This window comes from Erithacus rubecula (genome assembly GCF_903797595.1).
Source record: "Erithacus rubecula genome assembly, chromosome: 3".
NCBI lineage: Eukaryota > Metazoa > Chordata > Aves > Passeriformes > Muscicapidae > Erithacus > Erithacus rubecula.
Genome location: NC_136689.1, coordinates 90419569 through 90444942, shown reverse-complemented (window position 1 = coordinate 90444942; position 25374 = coordinate 90419569). Strand labels below are relative to the sequence as shown.

General features: G+C 35.3%; 1 protein-coding gene across 8 annotated transcripts in view; it reads left to right on the top strand.

Moving 5' to 3' along the window:
• ZNF236 (zinc finger protein 236) overlaps positions 1-25374 on the top strand; it is a 70082-nt gene that overhangs the window by 30502 nt on the left and 14206 nt on the right. For 6 of the 8 annotated variants that reach the window (XM_079302748.1, XM_079302746.1, XM_079302749.1 and 3 more), the window contains exons 10-25: positions 382-610; positions 1387-1659; positions 3441-3644; positions 5392-5536; positions 7729-7989; positions 8241-8491; positions 9157-9258; positions 14099-14250; positions 15334-15440; positions 15534-15685; positions 15802-16014; positions 16381-16660; positions 17111-17214; positions 20906-21271; positions 23219-23364; positions 24602-24845. In XM_079302748.1, the coding sequence (XP_079158874.1) occupies positions 382-610; positions 1387-1659; positions 3441-3644; positions 5392-5536; positions 7729-7989; positions 8241-8491; positions 9157-9258; positions 14099-14250; positions 15334-15440; positions 15534-15685; positions 15802-16014; positions 16381-16660; positions 17111-17214; positions 20906-21271; positions 23219-23364; positions 24602-24845 (3229 nt within the window). The remainder of the gene's footprint in view (positions 1-381; positions 611-1386; positions 1660-3440; positions 3645-5391; positions 5537-7728; positions 7990-8240; positions 8492-9156; positions 9259-14098; positions 14251-15333; positions 15441-15533; positions 15686-15801; positions 16015-16380; positions 16661-17110; positions 17215-20905; positions 21272-23218; positions 23365-24601; positions 24846-25374) is intronic. The other 2 variants (XM_079302747.1, XM_079302750.1) reach the window with 2 other exon arrangements.

Sequence of the window (25374 nt, the reverse complement as noted above, 5' to 3'; positions counted from 1 at the left end):
GTTCTTTAATATCTGAAATGTGATGAGGAATTGCTAAGAGTGACAACATGATACATAACTATTATCATGATAGCTGTTAAAAAAAAAAAAAAAAAAAAAAAAGTAATTTCCTGAAAGGCAGCTGCTGGCAAATGTGTAAGTGCAGAAAATCCGACCTAAAACTTCACAGACAATCAGAAATCAATGCTGTGTAATAAGATGTTTGCAGGATTGAAATTCAGTACGAGTGAGTACAAGGCATTTAATTCCTTTAATTATATTTGCATATATCTTCTAAGTACTTATTTGAGGCAAAATTGAGGATAACTGTGGAATATTTCTTCCTTAATCTAGAAGTCTTTTTGTTCTTTTTTTTTTTTTTTTTTTTTTTTTTTTTTTCAGCAAGCATTAGAGAACAGCGGGTTGTCATCAATTCCTGTCTCTGCACATTCTACTGACTGCAGCCAGGCTAAGGCTGCTGGGGCCCAGGATCAGAACCCAGATGTTCCAAGCCTCTCAAATCACCAGGGTGACTCTAATAGTGCCGAACAAGATAAGGAGCAAGAGAGTACTGATAAAATAGATAAAAAAGAAAAAAAGTTCATTAAGAAAAAATCGCCATTTTTACCTGGTAATTTTGCCACTGCTTTCCACTTCTTGTGCTGTAAAGAGTGTAGTAATTGTGGGTGTGTTTATGGGTTTTTAAAGGGATTTCCCAAAAATTGTTGTGGATTAGTTGTGAACAGTATTTGTTCTTACCTAAAACACACTGTAAGATATGATGAATAATATTTATAATTTTCATTATAAAATGCATTTTCACTTAAAAACTGTGTTAGCATGGCATGAAGTGAAATTATACTTCTAAATCTTTTGGATTAAATCAGTGGAGTTATACAAAAAGGACAAAAAAAAGTCTGAATCTATTATTCTCTCCCATCATCCTTCTCTGACAAGGACTGGGTTTTCATTGTGTGTCCAGAGTAAAGAGTTCTTGCAAGGACTATTCTTCCCCTTTGGAAGCAAGACCTTACAGAGGCATAAGGGCAGGACTGCAGATCTTGGCTGATGCCATGAAGGGAAGGACAAAGGCTGGCATTATGAATAATTCTTCATGTCACCTGTCTCTGGAATCACAATACTGATATGATATTGTCACCATAAATACATGTTATTATTCCTCTGTTTACTGTGTTGTGTATATGCAAGCCTACCTTTTGTCTCTGTGTGCTTAAATGCAGCAGTTTCAAGGTTGCTTGGGCTTGTTTGTTCCAAGTAAGACCTTCATACTTTAGCTGCCAGCCTGGTATATACAGTGCTGTAATGCAGGCTTTGTTCTCTGTCTGTAGCATCTTCATAGGTTCACTTGTGTTCAATTTTGATTCATTTTGATACTCCTTGTTTTAGGTTCTATACGTGAAGAAAATGGAATCAGGTGGCATGTTTGTCCATATTGCTCTAAGGAATTTAAAAAACCAAGCGATTTAGTGCGCCACATTCGCATTCACACCCATGAGAAGCCATTCAAGTGTCCGCAGTGTTTCCGCGCCTTTGCCGTGAAGAGCACTCTGACAGCACACATAAAAACACACACTGGCATTAAAGCTTTCAAGTGCCAATTTTGTATGAAAAGCTTTTCCACCTCAGGGAGTTTAAAAGTTCACATTCGCCTGCATACAGGTAAGGCCTTGAAATGGCTGTGTGAATTCTATTATGTGGGTGGGACCTCAAATGAGAAAAGACTGAGAAATGTGTAAGTTACGGATATGTCTGCTGTGTCATTGTTAATATCTATCAGAGAATGTATAATTTTAGTGTTGTACATGATTAGTGTCATTTTTTGTCATAACTGTCTAGTGTTTTATGGCTTTGAAACTTTGGGCTCTTACAAAAAACATGGGCATTTAATTTTCTGATGATAAGTCAGCTGTTGCTCCTTTCTAATACCGCTATTCTGAATGTATTTAATTTTGCTTTCTAAAGAGTCATACTCTTGCAATTTGACTTCTGGTTTTACTTATCCCCAGTCATGTTTATTATTTGCTCTGCATCTTCCTTCCCCCTCCCCACACCTTTTTTTTTTTTTTTTTATATTTTCACTGTAACACTTAGGAGTGGTTACTTCCCATTTTATGTTCTACATTAGTGTTGCTCCACATTTTCACCAGCTTACCTGTTCTCAGCATCTTGCACTGAATATCCTAGAACTCCTCTGATTGCATAGTCTTTGTTTACATGATATGTGATGACTTCAAAACCTTTTAATGTGATTGAACTATCTTTTCCATAAAGAGCAATGAATTTTCTGCTTTTGGTAGGCTACCTGGTCGTTTTCCAAGTTCTTTCTTTGTCCATACAGGTTTTAGCAAGATAAAAGTGCTGCTCTTCCCTTTAATTCCTGTTTATGTAATTGTCCTCTGCAAAAGTATCATTTATTGGCTTAAGTGCATTTGGGATCCAATCTGTTTTATAGTTTGATTTATTTTATCCATGAAATATGTGATGGATTCACCTGCAGAAAGTCTTCCACCTCTTTTCTTTTTTTTTTTTTTTTTTTCTTTTTTGTAAACTTATATACCAGTATTTTTTTTTTTCTGTTAGTTTAAAGTTAGTCTTACTTCTTACAAGCATTCAGATAAATTCAGAGTGACAGAAGCACTAGGTGGCTTGGAAAACAGGTAGTCCAGTGTTTATGGAACTGCTCTGTAGTTTCATATAATGTTTCATTTATTGCATTGTGAAGAATGGTTCATTCTTCTACATTTTTTCTGTCTGTGGTAAAAGCTGTCTTCCTAATATCCAGTCATGTTTCCTAGCCTTTTAAGTGCAAGATTTTCCCTTGAGCAAAACCAGAAAGTTATTCAGCTTTGACTGACTCTAACTTACCAAGTTTGCTAGGAAATCTCTCCCAGGGAGATGTTTCTACTGAATTTTGCATTACAAAAGTCATTCTTTGATTCTTCTGTTGGCATGCTTTATTTTTTGACTGCCATCAAACAGAGCTGATGTTTTCAGAGATGGATCTAGAAGTTTTTTGACTTTGTCACATCCTTGTTCCTTCTCTTTTATCCTATTATATAACATACTTGCTTATGTGTTTACTCATTCCTTTCTCACAGTTTTAAAAAAGTTTGTTTTGGAAAGACTTTAACCTGCCATATGCAATTCTTAGGGGAGCTTCTGAAACACCTGAAAATTGCTGTCACTTTTGCATCATCCAGTTTCTCGATAGCAAACTTGCTTCAAGTGATGTATTTCAGTCAATTAGGTTTTCAGCAGATTAGTTGTTACTTTGATTTGGTTTCATGGATCTGTTTTGAAAACCTGTGTTACAATAAACACCATGAGAAAAGGTGAAAAAAAACAAAAATCAAACAAACCAGGAAAGAGAAACAATATTCTGAAGCTACATTTCTAAGGTTGATGGAAATAATAGTTGGGTTTTTTTTTATCTTTTGCAGGTGTTAGGCCTTTTGCTTGTCCTCACTGTGACAAGAAGTTTAGAACATCGGGCCATCGGAAAACTCATATCACTTCACATTTTAAACATACGGAGCTAAGAAAGCTGCGACACCAACGTAAGCCCGCGAAAGTTCGAGTAGGAAAGTCAAGTGGTCCAGTACCAGACATTCCTTTGCAAGAGCCCATACTCATAACTGATTTAGGTAAAGAGCAAGTAAATCTGTACTCTCTTGAAACTTGGATTTCAATGGAATATAAAGGTTGCATTTTAATCGAGCAAAAGAGCTCACTTGTAAAGATGCATGTTGAAATAAGTTGCCAAAAACTAACTTCAGTGAACTGCCATATTTTATAGTTTGCTTGCACTAGAATTAAAAGGAACAGTGATTTTTATTTACAGTGAAATTGTATAATCCTTACTAGTAAGAAAGTACATTTTTATATTATGAGTTTATTTAAATATTATTAGACTGTTGGTATAGAAGAGATGACACCCAGTCCATTACCTAGAGTCTTCTTATGATGATCATGTTTCAATAAGCATCTAAAATAAAGATTACAGATAATGAGCAAGTCTGTTACATGCATTTAAAGTATTTGTTATAAGAATGACCTCAACTGAGTTAGTAGTAATCATTAGTGGTCATATTTCCAAAAAAAAAAAGGGCAGCCTAATTCTGGGACCTGCTTTGGAGACTTTATCCAGTTAATTTGATTCTATTGTATGAATATTGTCACAAGGTTATGTAAAACTACTTTTTGGAAGTTGTACCAAACAATACAGTTGTTATCCAGCAGAGTTCAATGTAGTGGGTGAGGTGTAGTTTGATTGAGCAGTCTGCTAACCCCTGAATTCTCTATTGTGCATCTTTATGGTGGAATCATATTGGTGATTCCTTTAGCTTATATTGATGAAATTGTTACCACTCTTTAAAAATCCCCTTGCTTTCACTGCATCCAGGAGTTACTTAAAGCAAGAGTATGGGTTATTTTGGTATCAGATAGAAGAAACTTAAATTTTTGGAGTGCAATCAAAACTCAGCTGACAGCTTCAGACAGATCACACAGTATTTCTTTCTTGAGGGAACCCCAGAAACAAGTATAGTCTCATTTCTCGATTTTGAAGGAAAGCTCCACTTCAATACAATTAAGATCTGCTCAGTGAAACTGATTTTTGGAGAAATATTAATATTAACAAGAAATACTATAGAAGTTGTTTCCTATGGATGCTGATAATGCACAAACTCTGCTGATACTAGAATATTCAATGTAAAAATAAGTTCTACTGTTTATCTAGAAGGTGCCATGTTTTTTCAACCCCTTGACAATATTTCCACATTTTACTCCTTCCCTCCCCCCCATATAATCATAGTTCTTTTAGAGGTTTGTTCTTCAAGAGCCTAATAATGTTACTTTGTAATAGTGTTAGAGTGGCACTTTTGCTTTCTAAAATAGTCTTAATTTTTCTAAAAGCCTATGAAAAAAAGTTTGCAAATTGTTCTCTACCTGTTTCAATGCTTTTCACAAAAGGCTTATTAAATATTTGTCAAGTTATATACCTGATAATACCTGATATACATTGATTAAATGTAATTTGCTATGGTCAAGGTTGGAAGAAGATGATGTTATTGGATTAGCAATGAATTCATAACTGTCATTTTTTTCTAAAGTTAATGCTTATTTTGGACAAAGCTACTACTGTAATGAGGTAGACCTGTTAATAGAAGAAGAACTTACCACTAAAATACCATGTACAGTATAATATCTATAATGCTAAATAAATGAGTGCATAATTTTAAGTAAATGCTGAAAATATGCACAATTTCTTTCTGGTTTTGGATACTGTAAGTTTAGTCTCCTGCTTTCTTTTCAAATACTAGCTGTTCTGACTAGCATCTTTGGAATAACTACCTACCAATTTATCCTTTTTTTGTGTGTGTATATATGCAGGTCTTATCCAGCCAATCCCGAGGAACAGCCAGGTCTTCCAAAACTATTTTAACAGTAATTATGTGAATAATGCAGAGAGACCATACAAATGCTATTATTGCCATCGAGCCTATAAAAAATCCTGTCATCTTAAACAACACATCAGGTAAAATAAACACAATAAAGAAGAGATATGTATGCCATAGCAAATTTGTAGAAAGTCATGAAATTTGTATAGTAGTTGCTGAAAAGACTTCTTTTTACCATCTCTTGAACACTGAATCAGTGATAATTGATTTTTTTTTCTTGTAGACTTGGAGGAAGCTTTGGACTAACTCATGCCTATGTGCAGTTCTAGCAGTGTTTGTGTTCATTGTGCAGTTTAGTTTACTGACATTTGGATTATTTTTTCCAGAAATGTGTATGGAAAATAACAAGCACTTTTTGTGAATTCTTATGGTAATTTTTGTAATTTCATACTCCAGATTCCCTGCTTTGTATGTAACTCCTATTTTTTTGAGAATGAAATTTGCCTTTGTTCTGTGTGGAAAACCTAAAATAATTTGAGCTTACGTTGTAATTTTGGGATCATTTTGTTACTTAAAGCTCAGTTCAAGTTCTGTGTGAGTCAGTGCTTATTAGAACCACAAAGTCATGGAGTCACAGAAGAATTTTGGGTGTAGGAGAACCAGTGGAGGTAACTAATCCAATCTTGTTTTAAAAAGAAGAGTAGCTTCAAAGTTAGATCAGGTTGCAGTTTTACAGAGAATGAGATTTAACATTTAGTTAAGGTATGAAGCAGTGCTCTCTGACTTACAAACTATAAATAATGAGAAGAAATATGAAAACCCCCACCAAATACAAGAATCTAAGGGAGGAGTCCGTTCAATCAGGTTTCTACAATGTAAGCTCTGTTCTACTTACTCTCTCTAGCTCAGATCATGTTGAGTTCCTCATACTCTACAAATCAAGTTCTGTATTTTTACATTCTCAGACTGCCTTGAAACAGTTCCTGGGTTTTATATGCTGTCTTAACAGAAGGAAGGGAAGCTTTACAATGTCTCATCTTTTCTTTTGTAATATCCTACCTAGATTTCTCGCTGTCTTCTGTAGACACATTCTAGATGGATTGATTTAAATCAAAATAATTTCAGATTATACTGAAAATGCAAAAATATTATGTGGGTGCCAATCACTTGCTGCTGTGTTTGATCTTTCAGCAGACCATTGAGTGAAGCATGGCTTTGTTAAAGGTTTTGTGGAGGAATTTTCTTTTTACATATTTGCTCCTTGTAAATTGGCATTGCTAAAATTAAATTGCTAGGCTTGATAATTCTGTGGACAATGTGTCCTCATGGAGTAGTGCTGATCGTTGCTTGCAGAGCTGGTTTCCCTCACTGATAAAGAGGGAAATTTGTAGTAGGGATATTTTCATTAGAGCAGTGACTGTGAATGGTGTGTCTAATAATCCCCCAGGCACACCAAGGAAAATCAGGATACCCTACTGCTGATTTTTATCGTGTGTATTGGTAGCAAAACAGTAATCTTAATATCTCTCATATACTTTGTTATGGCATCTGTTGTGGTGGTCATAGACTTCCAAGGCTACTGTAATCATAAGCTATCCCTAACTTTTCATGATTTTATTAAATCTTGCTTCTTTTATCTTCCATTTCCTAGCATTTCCATTGCCTTCTTACTAGTTCTCTCCTGGGATGCTACAGTTGTAACCCTTAAAATTCTTTTTGCATTCCATTTCATTTGCTAATTTTTCCTTCCACCTGTTTTGTATCTCAGTGTAGTCCTAAAGGGAAACTCCTAGCACCTCTGGAAGGAAGGATACAGTGAATGCTATGTACTTTGATAATAAAAGTGAGAGGCTTTCGCTGCTTGAATATTTTTTTCACCTAACATTATGAGACACAGGTTGTGCCTTGTTCAGGAGTTACTCAGGATGGACACAGTTCTTTTCCCAAGAGTTTTGTTGTTAAGTGTAGTGGTAGTACATGCATGACTTTGTCTCCGAACTTCTGTGGGCAGTTTTTTAGCTGAATTGAGGAAAATGCATGTGAATGATAATATGCTAGTCTGAAGAACTACTACACCATCTGGAATGGAAAAATTATACCCAAGTATTGTGATAGAGACTAAGTATGATCAGAAAAGATTGGACAGTTTTTAGCTCTGATAGATTGTTTGTAACTTAATAAAGTTCAGTTTCTGGCTTTTCTTAATTGAAGCCTCTTCCATCCTATACAGCTGTTACCTTAGTTTGGTTTATTTTGCTAATTTTAAAATTGAGTCCTTTAATAACTTTATAAATCAAGCTGTTGTATCTATTTTAACTTTTCTCTTAAGGTCTCATACAGGTGAAAAGCCATTTAAATGCTCTCAGTGTGGAAGAGGTTTTGTGTCAGCTGGAGTTCTGAAAGCACATATTAGAACACACACTGGATTGAAAGCTTTCAAGTGTGTTGTGTGCAACGGGGCCTTCACTACTGGTGGTAGCCTCAGGCGACACATGGGGATCCATAATGACCTTCGACCATATATGTGTCCCTACTGTCAAAAAACATTCAAAACATCACTCAACTGTAAAAAGCACATGAAGACTCACAGGTATGCTTGTGATTTTAGTGTGAATATTTCAGTATAGTTCAGCAGCCATTCCTTAAAGGTTCTTGGAAAGGCAGCTTTGCTCTGTAGCAACTGTATATGTTTGAATAAGGATTTTTATTTATGGGTAGCAAACCTTAGGTACCTTTGCAGGTATAGTAAATTGTGTTGTATAGTAAAAATAAAAAAAAAAAAATCTAAATAGGATATATGTCTAACTGAAACCATAAAGACTTTCTCACCTTACTTTGTAGATATGAACTTGCACAGCAACTTCAGCAGAATCAGCAGTCTTCTTCAATAGATGATTCTACAGTACATCAGCAGAGCATTCATGTTTCTACACAAATGCAGGTGGAGATACAAAGTGATGAGCTGCAGCAGTCTGAAACTGTTGCAACAGATCAGCAGGCTATCTTAGAGTTAGACCAGCAGCCAGTAGTAGGCACAGAAGAAACAACACTAGAACAAGAATTGGCTGATCAGCCTTTAGAGCAAGATGAGGGTGAGTATTTGAAATACGATAAGGTTTATAATGAGGTAAGTTTACAAGTTCTCAAATAATTGTTTCTTGACAGGAACTACAAAAATACATGGAGTAAAAGTCTACTTACTGAATACTTAAAGTATATAGTACAGTTTAATTCATTGGTGTTTAGGTTTACTGTTAAAATATAAATTTTATAAATTATATCAATTAAAATATTAGGATTTGCACCCTTTAGTTGTAGCAAGCAAAACTGTTAAACAAATATAGAGAAAAATAATCTGTCCACAAAACCTTACCATGTCAGTTCTCTTATTATTAAAAAGCATTGTTTTATAGTCTACTTAGAAAGTAATACCTGTGGTTTGAGGTGAATGTTCCATGTTCTTACTTTATTTGTAATAGTGGAACAAAATATTTTGGTTTTGCTTCTTTGCTCTTTCTTATGGTTCATTGAGTTATCAAGTACAACAGGGGAATATAAACAAAATGTACTGTAAACAAAAATTTAAATACCTATTCAGCTAATAATAGTTTAGTTGGTTTGTAATGCAAAACTTCGGATGACTGTAAAATATGGTGGTTTTGAAACAAGTGATCTATACATTTAATTACTTCTTCTTTTTCTTGATATTCCCCCTTTTCTTTCCCTCTTTCCTTTCTCTTTCCTTTCCCCATTTCAGACAGATTTGTGACATCCCAGCATGCTTTACAGGAAAACATCACTCAGTTTGAACAACAGACTATAACACAGCCACCATTTGATCAACAGAGCTTATCACAAGGTTAGTAATAAGTTAAGGAGGTAAAAAGTATTTTAAATCTGGCTTTACAGTATACCTATGATAAAACGTTTACCAAGTGGGCATCTGCTGTCAGAGTAACTGCAGTGCAGAGAACTTGGGAAAAAATTGCCATTCTGAAGCTATACTTGGTAGAATATTATGAATACTTAATTTTTTTTTTGTTTTATGAGCCAATGTGTAGTCATTACAGTATGGGTTTTATAGTCAAGTATATAATATTCTTTCCTTGATGGTGTTTGAAATTGCTGTGGCAGTAGGCAGTTTGCACAAGTTTCTTTCTCAGTATACGTGCTCATAACCTGAGTTGATCAGAAACACAGTCTTAATATTTGAGTGAGTAGCTACTGGGATTCATTTTGGAAAAGACAGTGCAAAATACAGTCATGTAAAAATCATACTCTGTAGCAGTTTCCTTTTATATTTTATCGAGCAATGAAACTAGCAAACTAAGACTGTAAGCACTTGGAAACTATTTTTTCCCCTAAGATGCAGAGAAACATCTGGCCGTGTGTAACCTGCAAATAGTGAAGAAATTACTGTCTTCTATGCTTTTCACAGCTGGACCTCTTGAATTGTTGCATAATATGAAGCTATTGATTTTGTTTTCGGGTTTTATTGGTGGTTGTTTTGTGCTGTTGCTGAGATGGGGAATGTTCAAGGGGTTTTCATTTGTTTTGTCTTGGAAACATCCATCTCTGGCTTATCCCTTGATCTCCTTGTTTCTGACTCTAGGAAATAACTACATGTAGCTGATAACCAGTAATTGGTACTCTATCTGCACAAACTTTTCTGTTCTTAGTTTCATTCCCTTTTAATTGTATAATATCATTTGTAAAAACTTAACTGACTGTGGTACGTACATCAGACTGTGAAGAAATGGTATCATTTTCCAATTTTAATTCTCAAGGTTATGCTGCATTATGTGTAAAGAAAAGAAAATCAAAGTCTCCACCTTTATTAAACAAGATTGATCTAGATCCTCTTAAAATACTACTATTATTTTCATTGGTTGACTTTTACAGTTTTTCACATGAATGAGAAGACACTATGGAAAAAAAAGCAGCCTTTTGTTCTACATTATTCTGAAGAGTGGTGGTGTTTTTGTTTGCTTTTTTTAATAACTCCTTAGAATTTATAAACCCCATAAGTAGCTCTTGTTTTGTTATCTTATTTAAACTTCAGTTTCTGTGTATATGTATCTTCTGCATTTTATAAATATCAAGTGATTTCTTGGGGAGGAGAAACACTCCTAGAACCCACAAAACAATTCTTTCATTATCAGAAATCTAGATTGATCATGTTGTAAAATTGGTTCAGAGAAACAGAACATGTGTGGTGTGGGCATTTTAAAGTCTCATTTGTATAAGATGTTTCCTATTCTACTTGGAATCTCATCCACAGATTCCCAACTCTTTGAAGTTTCCTTGAAGATCCTGGAGCCCTTCAAAATTTTTGAATTTCAGGTAGGTAAGCATTTGCGCGGATGCATGCGTTAAATTGGTCGACCCTCTCCCTATGTCTGCATCTGTGCTTCATGCTCCTAATTTCTTTTTCCTATCAGCTAGGCAGAACATTCAAGCTTCAAATGCTGTCTTTTTTATTCTTGGTATTTATAGGCTGTATTCTTGTTAAAATATTTTGCTTCAGTGTTTATTAGTAAAACAGTGTAGGAGTTAAAAAAAAAAAAACTTTGAATGTTTTTTTGATTTTACTTTCTTAAGGGGAAAACCCCAACTTTGCATTTTAGACAAATAAGGCTAATTTCTAGGTCTGCATAGACCAGGCAGAACTTCGTTTCTTCTTTCAGGTTTGTTCATAATACTTCTATTGAATTTCTTGTTTGTTCAGATAGATTATCTTTCCCATATGTTCAGACCTGTAAAGGAGTGCAGATCCTATGAGGGTGCCACAGTATCATAATCTGTGATTCATTTGAGCTAGATTTGAAGGCTGAGAAAAGGACTTAGGTTCTTTGTAGTGTGTTCAGGCATCTTCATTTGAAGACTTTTAAGTGAAGTCAGAAGAAACAAATGCATCTTTTATCTGAAATTGTCTTTGAGTTATTGAATATCATCTGTCACCAAATGTGTTTTCATATAAACTATACCACCTTTACTTCTTGAAAGTGTCCCTGTAAGCATTGAATGGTAGTTCAAATAGTGGTGATAGACAGATTATCTTGAAAAAACAGAAGTCCAAATGCTGCTAGTTCTATATTCCATACAAATATCAAATACAAATCTTGCCACCAGAATGCTATTTGCTTTCCTAAGAAGCTGATCTGTAATCTCAGGACTTAGAATTCTGATCTTTCAGGAACTGTTTGCATGCATTTGCAGTCAGTACTGTTCAGCTGGTTGCCTTTGCCTAAGAAGCGAACCTGCAGAACATGTGATTGTTAGTCACTGCTCCCTGCTGAGATGCACATGTTCATGTTGATGTTTATAATGTTAGAATTTAAAACATCTGTGAAATTTCTACTAAATTAAATATTGTACCATACTGTTACATAATACATATGTAACTGTCATTCTGTTGTTTTCTCATTCTCACAGCAAGATACATCTTTCTATGAGTAAAATGATTTCCAGAGTATTCTGTTTTTCGCTGTTTTCTTAGTATAGGAGATAATAGATTGGATAATGTTCTAAAACTGAAAAACCCCCAAACAACACAAATTATTACTTGTACTGAAGAACACAAAATTCAATTCCAAGTTTAGAGGACTTTGTAGAGGCTCCCCTTATTATACAGAGCTAAAGATAGTCTCTGTTTTTATAAGATTGATCAAAAGCTTCTGGGAAACAACATACAGTGATGAAAATCAGCAGAAAACAAACGTTGTGAAATTTCCCTCTCAGATTGAATGTCTGGGTTCTGGAGTTTGGTGGTATGGGTTTGGTTTTTTTTAGTGTTGTTCTGTAAAAATAGAATGGTGCTAGCAAATGCCTTTAGAATGTTCAAAACTGTCAGATATTTTTTAAGTTTTGAGGGGAAGTTGACCCTTATGCTAGGAATTGAGCAAAATGGAGATGCATTATGTGTCTTCTTGTTACAGCTTTGGTTTCTATATATTCCAAAACTACTTTCAGAAGTAGCATTTCTTTCTTCAATTTATCCTCAAATACCTCTACATTCAGATCTTCTCTTCCTGAGCATTTTGTTGCATGATCCTGAGAAATTTTTCAGGATGTCAACAATTTATTTAAACATTGTGAAATTAAATAGGTCATAGCACAGTAACTTTTTTTTCCTTCCTAGGTAGTAAAATTTACCTACTGATTAGAAAAGAAGTTTCAAGTTTTTATACAGTATATTTAGTAGTTGGGGTTTTTTTTTTAATGTAGGGCATGCAAGTAACATCACTTTGCTTCAGTTTCTTGAGTCTTGTTTTTTTTGTATTCTCTTCTGATGTAATGGGAATGTCATTTTTCTATAAAGATGCTTTTAAAATTTATTTGAGAATTAGAAATTAGAAGCCCTCTTATCACTGCAGAACTTTTCATTGCTTTCTTCAGGCTACTTTTTTGTCATTTCACAAAGGGTAATTGAGGTGCAAGGTCCAGCTTTTAGAATCTTTTTTCTTGTACTCTTGTGGTACTTCTAGGAGAGAAAATATTATACAAGTTTCAGCATTAGGTTTGGTGACTAGTTGTGACCTGATTAATAATACTTTCAAGATTTATTTACATTTGTGAGTTTTCATTCTATGGTGGAAGCAATAGCATACAAATAGGGGTTTTATTCTCTACTGTTTACAATATTCTTCTGCTGTGGAAAGTGTATTTTGGAAAAAATTCTGCTTAAACTCAGCACATCCAGGTTTTTATTTTACTGTTGCTCAAAAAGGTTCTGTAAGCATTGCTTTTTGGCCTTTGATGCTGTGATCATCTGATGTGGGTTTGTTTCTACCCTGTTTTCATAATCTTCACCCTTTTTGTCCACTAAAGGCAAACTGCACAGAAGTATTGAAATCATTGCCCATAATTTAATTGCTGATACCTGTGGTTTAATTTTTTTCCTCACGACATTGTGGGTTATTTTTTAATACTGGAAGTATTAAGACTTAAAAGGTAGTTTCCAGTAGCATTAAAAAACACTGCAATATGAGCTGTATTTCCCTGGCTCTCAATCATTGGTGTGATCATTTCATTCATTTATTCAGAAAAGGAGATTATTAAGATCTGCTTTTTCCAAACAAAAATTTCACGATTTTATATTGGAAATGTGAATAAAAATGTGTTTATTTTTTACTTTGCAGTTTGCCTTTGAGAGGCTCTACTTTACTATTATCTAAAGAGTGGGAATATGTGGAGGAGATCCAAAGTAGGAGAAAATGGGGTTACTTTATCAGAAACTGGAGTTCTCCTATTGGGTCATCTCCTCCACTCACCCGCCATCCTCCCCACTGAGCTTTGCATCCTTGTGATCGGCTTCCAGTGTAGTTAAGGGAGCGTGGTACCAACGTGGATAAAGGGAGATGGGTCAACCTGTTTGACACATGCATGCTTACATACAAGAAATTCAAAATTTCAATGGCTCTAAGGTAATTGTGGCACCCTGAAGAAACTTCAAACAGTGTTTTTCTGTGGAGGAGATTTTCCAATAGAATTCCAGCTAATGGTAAGTAACCCTATTATGCCTATTATGTAGATGCCAGAAATGTGTGTGTTTTGATGCCCACCAGTGAAGAATACAACTATTACTATATGGTAATGCTACTTATTCTCTTTTGAAGGTAGTCTTCAGAAAAGTGTGGTGCTATTCAAAGTCCAAATCAGTGTATTTTACAGGTTTTTGACTGTTTAATTTCTGTCAGGTTTTACTGTGAATGACAGCTACAATCAACAGACTCAATTTCCAGCTGTACAACAGCTGCAGGATTCAAGCACACTTGAATCTCAGGCTCTTTCAACGAGTTATCATCCACCAGCTCTTCTTCAGGTTCCAAATACAGAGACTATTAATGTAGTAAGTATCACTTGAAGGCAGGACTAATTGTCTGTGCTCAGTCGTGACTTTCTGGCACTATTTCATTGGTGACAGATAAAACAAAAAGTCAGAAAAGTTCAAGAATTTCTTCTCTAGATTGCTTATGTTTAACAGTGGAAAATAGAAAGGTGAATAGAGGATAAGTGACTTGACTACAGTTTCTGAAAAGGAGGTGTATGTTTTAATGCCCTAGACTTAAAAAATTATATCACATTGGATTGTGAGTTTAAGGGGTGGATGCAATGCTGTGAAATTAAAGTATTAAATTTCTACAGACATATATTATCAAGCAATAAAAAAAGGCATTGCAAATCTTTAGTGATTGTTCATGGAGCTTGCGTATTGCAGCGTATGGTGTTCTTGCATGGATCTCGTTTGATTAAATTTGTAAAAGGGCTCAACTGCTAAAAGTACAATTTAAATGCAGCTTTTTATGACAGTAGAAGTACCAAGCATGAAGACAAGTTGCTGTAATGTATTTACCATGATGATCTCTGAGTTACTGTCCCTTCAAGCTTGTTTGCAAAGTGCAAGTGTTGTCAGAGAACTGATGTGGGTTTTAGGATCTGGAAGAGTTTGAGTCATTTCAGCCTACAGGATTCAGAATTTCCTTGGCTTCAAATCTTGAAACATACTCTTGTTCTCAAGGATTGCTCTGTTTTGGCTTTTACTTACAGGAATGTTCAGAACCTAGTGGAGTCTGACAGCAGCACTGAGTTTTGTTGCTTACTCATTGTTTAAAGTGACTACTCTAGTTTTACATTTAACTCCTCAAACACTAGAAAATCTGAACAATTTAGATACATTTTTGTGGAGATTCAGAGGAGTGTAAGTGCACTATGTTGTCTGTTTATTCCAGTTCAGTAGCTGAACATTTTTATGCTTTCCTTCTCACTATGGAAGAATGAAGTATTATACTGCACTCTCAATTTCCTGTCAAAATGTATGAAAGCATAAATTTAATTACTTGCTGAGTGTAAATGCTGTAATTTTTTTTTCCTATTTGTGAGACTGTATATAAATATTGTGTTACTGAAATTCACTTGAGTCTTTGATTTTTAGACCACTCGCTTGATACAAGATCAGTCACCACAGGAAGAACTTGAATTGCACACCCAACGGCCTCATTTTCTTGAGGAAAATGAAGATCAAAGTAGGCGCTCATATAGGTATGTTACATTTTTAACTTTGTAACAGAATTTCCCAAATCTTTTATGGCTAATAATTACATAAAACTAATGAAAACTATTTTCTTCTAATAGATGTGAATATTGCAACAAGGGTTTTAAGAAATCCAGCCATTTGAAACAACATGTACGATCACATACTGGTGAGAAACCTTATAAATGCCAACTCTGTGGCCGTGGTTTTGTTTCCTCGGGAGTTCTTAAGTCACATGAGAAAACTCATACAGGTAAAGGGAGTATACCAGCTCTGTATTAGCTTAACCCATGTTTGGGTTTTGTAAATGTCCTGTGTAAGTAAACTTAAACAAATAGCATGCTACTTATTTGTTTCTGTTACTTTAAGGAGTTAAAGCATTCAGCTGTAGCATTTGCAATACTTCCTTCACAACTAATGGCAGCCTTACCAGGCACATGGCAACTCACATGAGCATGAAGCCTTACAAGTGCCCATTCTGTGATGAAAGCTTTCGAACAACTGTTCACTGCAAAAAACATATGAAAAAACATCAGGCAGTCTCCTCAGCTGTAGCAGCAGCTACAGATACAGGAGGGGGAGGTAAATGATTTCATTTTTACTTTTACAGTCCTTACTACATAAGAAATACAGATGTTTTGGTGGATTACATGAGTGCTGTAATAGTAATGGTAAAAAATAGCCCTCCAGCATGGATAATGTCTGCTGTTCAGAGCTCCTGAAATTGCTCTGTTATCTGAATTGTTTAAAAAAATTAGTTTTCCAGGATCTGTCCAGCACATTAAAGGTATTGTATGTGATGTAGCTACTTTAGTATGTCACTAAAACAGAAGATTTTTTTGTCCTGTATTACTTAACCTGTGTTAGTTATTACAAAAATAAGAATCATAAATCCAGCACTTTTTTTGTTTTGGTTTGATCTTTTTGTTGGGTTTTTTTACTCAATAGTTGCATGTGTTGAAGATGAAGATGAAAGCTCTGAAAGGACTTCCAGAAAATCTCGTCCTGGTGTCATAACTTTCACAGAAGAAGAGACAGCAGAACTGGCAAAGATTAGGCCTCAAGAAAGTGCTACTGTTTCAGAAAAAGTTCTTGTTCAGTCAGCTGCAGAGAAAGACAGAATTAGTGAAATCAAAGATAAGCAAGCAGAACTGGAAGCAGAGCCCAAATATGCCAACTGTTGCAGTTATTGTCCCAAAAGCTTTAAAAAACCCAGTGATTTAGTCAGGTGAGGAATGGAAAGATTTTCACATGTTTTTAATTTGCTGAATAGTTCACCATAAACTTTAGCAATAAGAGTTTCATATAACTATGCCGACGTTAAAGTTTGACTTCAATATTTACATAAATTTTTCTTTTTCACAGTGGTTTAAAAATGTGTCAAAATGCTGCATATTCTGAATATGACTAATACAGCTTTTTCATATTTATTTTTCTGCAGTATTAAAATTATTATTAGGAAGTTTTAGAATAAATTGTTTCTTGTTTTTCTAATACTTGCATATAAAAACATGTAAAAATCTGTTGAAAAAATGCAAATACTTAAATCTTCTTGTTCTGCCTAGAGTAATGCTAATGTAAGTATTTAATTCTAAAATTAATAAGATAGAAAATAAATATTTATACAGACTGACATAAAAATAGAAATTCACTTATATATTTATCCTGGAATTATTAGGCATGTTCGTATCCATACCGGAGAGAAGCCGTATAAGTGCGATGAATGTGGGAAGAGTTTCACTGTAAAATCCACTCTGGATTGTCATGTGAAAACACACACAGGTCAGTTTTGCATGTCTTTGTTAGAAGGTGTTTGCTTTCTTGACCAGCTGTTTAAGTACAGACTTTGCAAGAAATGCAGTGTTTTACTTTGATGTGGTATTTGCAAGTGTAGATAGCTGTTCTAGGGGAAATTTAGTACTTGCGACACCATCATATGAATCACATTTGAACATTCTGAATGAACAATGTTATTACAGCCTTCTCTATTAGTAGGCCATTAAAGAATGCTCTTAGCTCATGCAAAAACTGTGTATGTATGTATCCTGAATATGTTAGTGTCAAATCTTCTGTAGCATTTCAATTATAAGTGATTTTCCTGAGTAAGAAGGTGGAGTTGAGGGAATTTTATGAAATTGATTTAGAGAAAAAAACCCTGTAAACATTAATGTTGATGCTGCTATATGAACTGGAAAATAGGAGTATAAAAATTTCGAGTATTGAGCTGTTTGAGTCTTGCAAGTTGAATGAAAACCTAGTATCTGTAAAACTTAAATTTTTAGAGTGGATTTTTGTATTCCTGAGAGAGGTCTGATTTTAATAGTAGTATTTTTCAATTCCAATTTTGTGCTAATTAAAAAAAACCTTTTAAGTCTTCCATACTTGTTTTCTTTTTACCATTGAACTTCTGTAATAAATCCAGTCCTGAACTAACTAATTACTAAAACTGTCTGCAGTTTCATTAAGTTTCATTATTATCTCTTTTCAAAAATAAAAGAAAAACAAGATGGAAAGCTTTTAAAGCTGCTCATGGAAGCTCCCTCTTCATTTTACAGTATTTGTACTTTCTGTATTTGTTTAGTTGGAAGTAGTGCTCATGTTACATGAAATTGTTGTAGATCAGGACAGGTAGTACCAGATAGTAAGGATAGTGAAAGGAACAAAGCAGGGATTGTGTCATGCACCTGCGTGTTCAAGCAGTTTACAGATTGTAGGTCTCTGAATAAGAGATTGCAACTCTTTGCTTGCTAGCTTTAATGGGAATATTAGATTAGTTTTTAATTAATTTTAGATTAGATTTATCCAGTTTTCTGAATGCAGAAGAACTGCGTAAAAAAGGAATGGCCTTCAGTACAGCCAGTAGTAGTAAGTTCCTGGATTAATTTGATTTTCAGTTTGCCATCTTGATAATTTTGTTCCTAAGCCCACTAATTTTTTTGTCTGAAGAAAAAAAGAGAAATTGTTTCTCTGTAATTTTTAACCTCTGTATGGTTGTACAGACTTTTTGATAATATATGATGGAGCTTTGTAATTTATTATTTTAACATCCTTAAATGGACTTTGCCAACCTGCTATTCATTCTCTCATTCACATTACATATAGTACAAATTTGAGTTTGAGTCCTTGCTCAGGTGTTCAAGAATGCTTCTGCTGACTTCCTGCCTTGTGAAAATTGTCCATATAAACTATTTGTGTTCTGTCTTAGAGCTGTTTTTCTTTTATTCATGAAAAGACACTGTCCTTTCATCCTGTGACAGCATTTTTATTAAGGTCTTTTCGTATAAAACCAGCAGAAAATGCCAGAAATTCAGATGTAGTGGAAATCTGATCTTCTTCAAAAAGCGCTCACAGATTTGTGAGGTGTAATTTTCACTGCCAAAGCTGTATCACCTTTTCCCTATTGTAATTCATTTTGTCTTATGGGAGTTTTTTTCCATGTTCTTTTATACTTGGGCCAGCTTATGCTGGATGAAGTTAAGCTAATGTGCAATTTTCTGCATTTGAGCCTGGATTGCTTTCTGGAATGCTGTCTGTGGGTAATACCTGCATCTAATAGTTCATTGGTTTTTATATTGAGACATACATAATTTATTTAAATGAACAATAGAAAAATGTTTACAGTATTAGTGTCTATAACTCCCCTAAAATAGTTTGGTTTGAAGAGCAAATTAGTTTGTTCCTCACCTGTAAATGAGAGATGCCTGGATTGGAGCCTACCTGATATCATCTATAATCAGCAATGATCCAAAGAATTAGTTTGGGGCTTTACTGGAAGATTGGAAGTTTCCCAGTGAGGTGTATGGTTCTTTGAACGCTGAACTGCTGCATCCTAATATAGTGTAAAGTGGGATAACTGGAGTTGCACACTATGGCATTTCTGTCTTCATTGCTTTTCCAGTTCCTGATTACATAACAGTTCTTGTTAACATGTTAGCTGTGTAGCCAGTAGTGTGGCATGTCAGTGGCTTAAAACATATTTAACTTTTGCTGTATTTGGAAGCAGTGTTGATTTAGTGTTTGTTATTCCTCTATGACTTTTCATCCGAATTTGTGATTACCTTCCCTCCAAGTTTCCCTTGTGGGTGCTAACTTTAAACTACTAAACTACTGAAAACATAGTTCAACTATCTTTCATTTTTCTTTTCAGATTCCTAGTATTGACACAAAAGGCCCAAGGGTCAGGTCATAATCTTATTGCCTGTTTAAATAACAGGACTTCAGATGTTCTGTTTGTTCCTTCCTGCTTATTTTTTGTTGATTTTCTTTTCTCTCTCTCTCTCTCTCTCTCTCTCTTATTTTTCCACCTCTCTTTCTCCCAATGGGTGGAGATTTTTTTATTTAGTGGGAAAGACTGCTGGATGGCTTCCTTTGTGGCACTGTGAATGTTGTAGATGACTTTGCTGCAGCCCGGATTCCCATTGTTTTGCTGGTTCATGTTATTGGGCTCTTTCTTCTCCTTTTCTTGGAAACAGAACATTGTCAGAGGTTTACTTAGTTTTGTTGAACAAGAAGTGACTACAGTGTACCAGGGTTTTGTAATTTTAAGTAGGGTGTGTTGTAACTCAGGAAATTGATGAGAGATTCTTCTGTGTAAATTGAAACTGGAACTCAATAGCAGGAATCATAGGCACATATTGCTCTTGTGATATCCTTACCAAATGCATTAGTTTCTTTCCCTTGTTTAGCTAGGAAGCAATATTGTGCTGGAAGGCCTGGGAATTTCAGGAGTTGTAGCAGGTTTTCAGCTGTAGTGGCAGGTTTTCTGACAGATGCTTTTTGTAAATTGTACAGCTGTGCATATAGCTAAAGGAATAAATTCTGTAGTTTGCTGTTACTTGTAGTACATTAAAAATTCCATTTGAGACCAAGGATATTTTTCAGATATTACACACTCTGATAGACAAAGAGGTCTGCATATGTATAGACCAGATTTCTGTACTTCTGGATTATTTTGTGGGATTGATGCTTTGTTTTAGAATGCTATCTCACTTAATAATTTCCTACTTGTAACCCATTAATACTGATTAGTTAAGGCAGCATTGAAACAGAATAATAAAACTGCTGCAATTAAAAAGGAAATGAGTGCCTAAGTAGGAGCCAAATGCTGAAGAGGTCGAGATGAAACTTTCAATTTTCCAGTTCATGAGCTGTGTAGTTGAAACAACTGGATTAGTCAGGAAGATGAGATGAAGAGGATGACATAGGCATGAAGGTGACCAAATACGATTCTGCATGAAAGCTTTAAAAGCATGTGGAATTTTCGTGAAAGGAAAAAGTTAATGTGCTCTTCATTGAGAGCCATAATTCATTTGAAAAGCAGCCAAATGATGAAGTCCAGTTACTGCAAATTTATTCTGTTCAAATTAGTTTAGAATCTGTTATGAGGTTTGTTAAATGTATTATTTAGCTCTGCATTATTTAGCCTTTTTTAGATGTTTAATCGCTTATCTTTCTGGTTGTTGAACTTTTCTAGGCCAGAAGCTCTTCTGTTGTCACGTGTGCAGTAATTCTTTTTCTACAAAAGGCAGTCTGAAAGTCCACATGCGCCTGCATACGGGAGCAAAGCCCTTCAAATGCCCACACTGTGATTTGCGGTTTCGCACTTCGGGGCGCAGAAAAACCCACATCCAGTGTCATTACAAACCGGATGCAAAGAAAGTTAGGAAGCCTGTTGCCCGGACTTCAACTGAGGGATTACAACCAGTCAGTCTTCTTAATTCAACCTCAACAGACCCTAATGTGTTCATCATGAATAACTCTGTTCTGACAAGTCAGTTTGATCAAAATTTACTTCAGCAAGGACTTGTGGGCCAGGCAATCCTGCCTGCTTCAGTGTCAGGTAAAACTGGACGGTGTGGTGGTGGTAGTGTGGAGATGGAGTTGTGGCAATTGCATTCTATTAGAGTTCAGAAAGTTTGGCCAAACAGGTAAGAAGTGTACTAAATTCATGGTTTGATGTACAGTGGTGACATGAAAAAATTTACTTACTTAAGAATGAAGGGAAAATACATGCAGTTCACCTAAAAGTCTCTTCAATTCTGCTGTAGTATTGCACTGCAGAGAGAAAGAAAATGCAGATAACAGATAGCTGGAGTACTTGTATTCTTGGTGGTAATACTTTGTTAGTTTTATTTAAAAAGAAAAGAAGCAAAACAGTTACTGTTTGTCTACTCTGGTTGTGAATAATGTAGAGTGTCTTTCAAGTGCAAATCCTCTGCTGTACATGTGTAGCTGTTTCTCCAAAATAAAAAAAACCACACACACATACACCAAAAGAAAACTGACCAATAGACCCCCAACCTCAACACAAGAAAGAAAGCTCTTTAGCAATACAAAAAACTAGTAGTGTCTATGTTACATAATTAAGTATCATGGATATGAAGTCTCACCAATTAGCAGTGACTACAGCTGCATTTGCACATTAAATATTCCACAGGCCATTCATTGCAGCCAGCTGGCACAGAATACCCAACATGCTTCATGTTGCAAAAAAGTGACCTTTGGAGAATGATCCTTGCTAATTTCTAACTTTTTTTCAGGTATTTTTTGTGTAAGTGCTCACTGACCCAATGTTTTTGTAAGTGCTCAGGTAAACTTGGGACAGGGACCATTTTAAGAGCAGAATAGTGTTATTGTGGAAATGTGCCTTGGTACTCTTAAATGTAATGCTTAAATTGTGGATCTTGGACTGTCTGTCATTTCTGAAAGTGAGACTTTGATTTTATGTGCTTTGGCATTTTTTTGAGTAAGTTTTTATTATTTTGCAGGTATGCTTACAATTTCAGAGTATTATACTAGTCTCATATTTAACTGTGGCCATTCCAGCTTATCTGATTTGACCTAAACTGTTCTCCAGAATGAACAAGTTGTTGGTGTTCAGAAGATACTGATGTTATTTGACAGGCACAGTTAGTGACAAGCTTGTGATGAAAAATCAATTGATGTTTGCTTGGATTTTTGAACAGAGTAAGGAGGAGTGTTTAGCTTGTTCAGATGTCCTAGAAAGAGGCCTTTTTAAGTTGAGACTGGTAGTGTGGGTTTTGGCCAGAGCAGGTATTTTTTGGGTGCATTGTAGACCAGATTTATTATACTGAGGAATTCTGAAAAGGGAAGGATGGGTGTTTTTGAAGCATCAGCCAAAGGAAACTGGTTGATCACACTCGAGGTGTTTGGAGAAGAAAGTGTGTCAAACCCAAGATGACTTTTTCCATATATTCTTTCAAGACCTTTTGTAGAGATGGCCTGTTCAACTTCCGAAATTGGAAGCTTTTCAAGTTCTAAAGAGTTTTGGATTTCAATTGCTAATGCACCTGAGTAGGCATTAGCATGCTAATGATGCATTGAAAGAGGATGAGCTTTGACAGTTTGACACGACTGTGTCTGTGCTGTGCAAAATGTGGGAGTAACTTTTGTGTGTATGTTCAGAGTCAGAATGTAAAAATCCTGTGTGTGTGCTGCTTTGTTTAGGTGCAGCACACTCTCCAAGGTAATCTAAACCAAATTTATCCAGATTTCTAATGCTACTCTGGAGTCATTCTTGTTTTGTAAGCCACTAGCTAGTGCCTAAATAGCAATCCTTAAATCACATGGAATTTATGAAGCTTTAAAACAGGCAATCATATTACTTCATAATCAAATTATACACTTGAAATTATACATCTTTCTTGTCATAAATGTGTGTGTATGTAGCTTTTATACTGATTTAATTTATAAAAATAAGCACACTGAAAGAGGTAGTCAGTAATGGTAAATAAAAACATTACAATATAACTGTTTTCTTTGGTAGCTGGAGGTGACTTAACTGTGTCCTTGACAGATGGTAGCTTGGCCACTCTTGAAGGAATACAGTTACAACTTGCTGCTAATCTGGTTGGACAAAATGTTCAGATTTCTGGAATAGATGCCACTGGTATTAACAACATAACGTTACAGGTAAGTTGCTCCCTGTTCCTTGCTTTTAATTCTGTAGAGTCACTCTGAGGGCTAATCAAAGTTGAAGAAGCCTGCATGATTCTGGAAAAGCTCCCTTGAGTTGAGTGAGCTAGTTACATATTGTATCACTTGTACAATATTAGAAGACTTAAAAATAGCTGCACAGTGGGATATTTTTCTGGTTTGGTTTCTTTCATTTTAATTTTTTCAGGTATTTTTAACCTTTTGGAGGATTTTGACAGATTGCTTTAAAATACATATTTTTTCTCCTTTTAATTGCATTTTGTCTTTATGCTTCAAAAGTACTTTAAGTTCCCACCCAACCCCCAAAAAGCACCCATCCACCCCTCGAAACAAACCCCAGTTATTGCACAGTGTTCTTTTCTAAACATAAGGCACTGTGTTGCTTTGCAGGCTTTTAATGGTTGAGTTCACAATTTAAATTCCCATTGAGCTTGTAAAAGAAATGACAGAAAGAGGTGAGATGGTTGCATTTAAAAGTTCTTAGATGTGCGAAACAATTATTTTCTTGAGCTTGGTGGTGTTTGATGAGTTGCACAGGATTGTTGATGTTGGAAGAGCCCTCTGGAGGTAGCCAGGTACAACCCCAAAGGTCAGAGAAGGAACATCTGTAGAGTTGCACTGAGTTATTCATAGTCCCTCTGCTCAAGGAGTTTTTAGCATAAAATGAAGACATTTTCATTTTGTTTTTCTCAGCTGCTAAATGTGTCTGAAGAAGAAAATGTCTTATCTCTAAGTATAGAGAACAGCTGTTGGCTAGTGAAATGAGACCCTAATGACCCCTAGGACCCCTAATGACCCTAGGAGCTGAAGAATTAAATAACTTCTGGTATCAGTCTTCTCTCTGCTCCATTACTTTTCACTTTCAAAGGCTTGGAGACAGTAATAATAAACATTACATATACTAATAGGACAGTACAGAATGCCAGCAGTGTGTTTATCTGGGGCCAGGCATGCTGGTATGGTCATGATTTCCCTAACATTTTGCTGAAGGAAGGGAGGGAAAGTGAATCAGAATAGACTGGCTACATAGTCACTTTAGAGACTGGCTATATACAGACAAAAACTAAAATGAAATTTTAAATCATTAATTATTTTTCAATACCAATATTTTTGATACCATATATACTCTCTGTGCAGTAAATATTTATTCTGGACTTAGATTAAGAATATTGATTGTTAACTTCAGATTGATTGCTGAAAATTTGTTTTTCAGATTGATCCAAGTATCCTACAGCAGACATTACAGCAGAGTAATTTACTTACTCAGCAGCTGACTGGAGATCCCACTATGACTCCACAGAATCCCTCCCTCCAGGCAACAGAAAATGCAGTGCCAGCTAATGTGGTTATTCAGCCCATATCAGGCTTGTCTTTGCAGCCCACAGTAACATCATCTGCTAACATGACAATAGGGTCCCTGTCTGAGCAGGAGTCTGTGCTGACAACCAGTGCTAATGGTAAGCACTGTCAGTAGTTTTATTGTGCCTTCAATTTCTTAATTTACTCATGGTATTACTCACAGTGAGAAAATGTCACCCCCCTGCCTCCCCCCACCCCCACTAAGCACCTCATTTTAATAAAATAAACTTGAAGTTCTTGCTTGAGCATCTTCAGCAAATTTTACTGCTTTGTGTTACCTTTTATTAATACAGTTTTTTTCACAAGGTGAATTAGAGAGTAGGTTTAGATTAGATATTAGGAAGAAATTCTTTACTGTGAAGGTGCTGAGGCACTGAAATACAGGTTGCACATAGAGGCTGTGGATGCCCCATCTCTGGAAATGTTCAAGGCCAAGTGGAATGGGGTTTTGAGCAGCTTGGTGAAGTGGAAGTTCATTCTATGGCCATTCTATGATTCTATATAATGAAAATACTTAAGAACTTCCTAGTTTTGAGCAAAATAAAAAGTCTTCTTTCTGAAAATCTTAACTACACAGGAATAAACTGAATGTGAAAAAAATTTATACTTTATACTGCCAATTCTAGC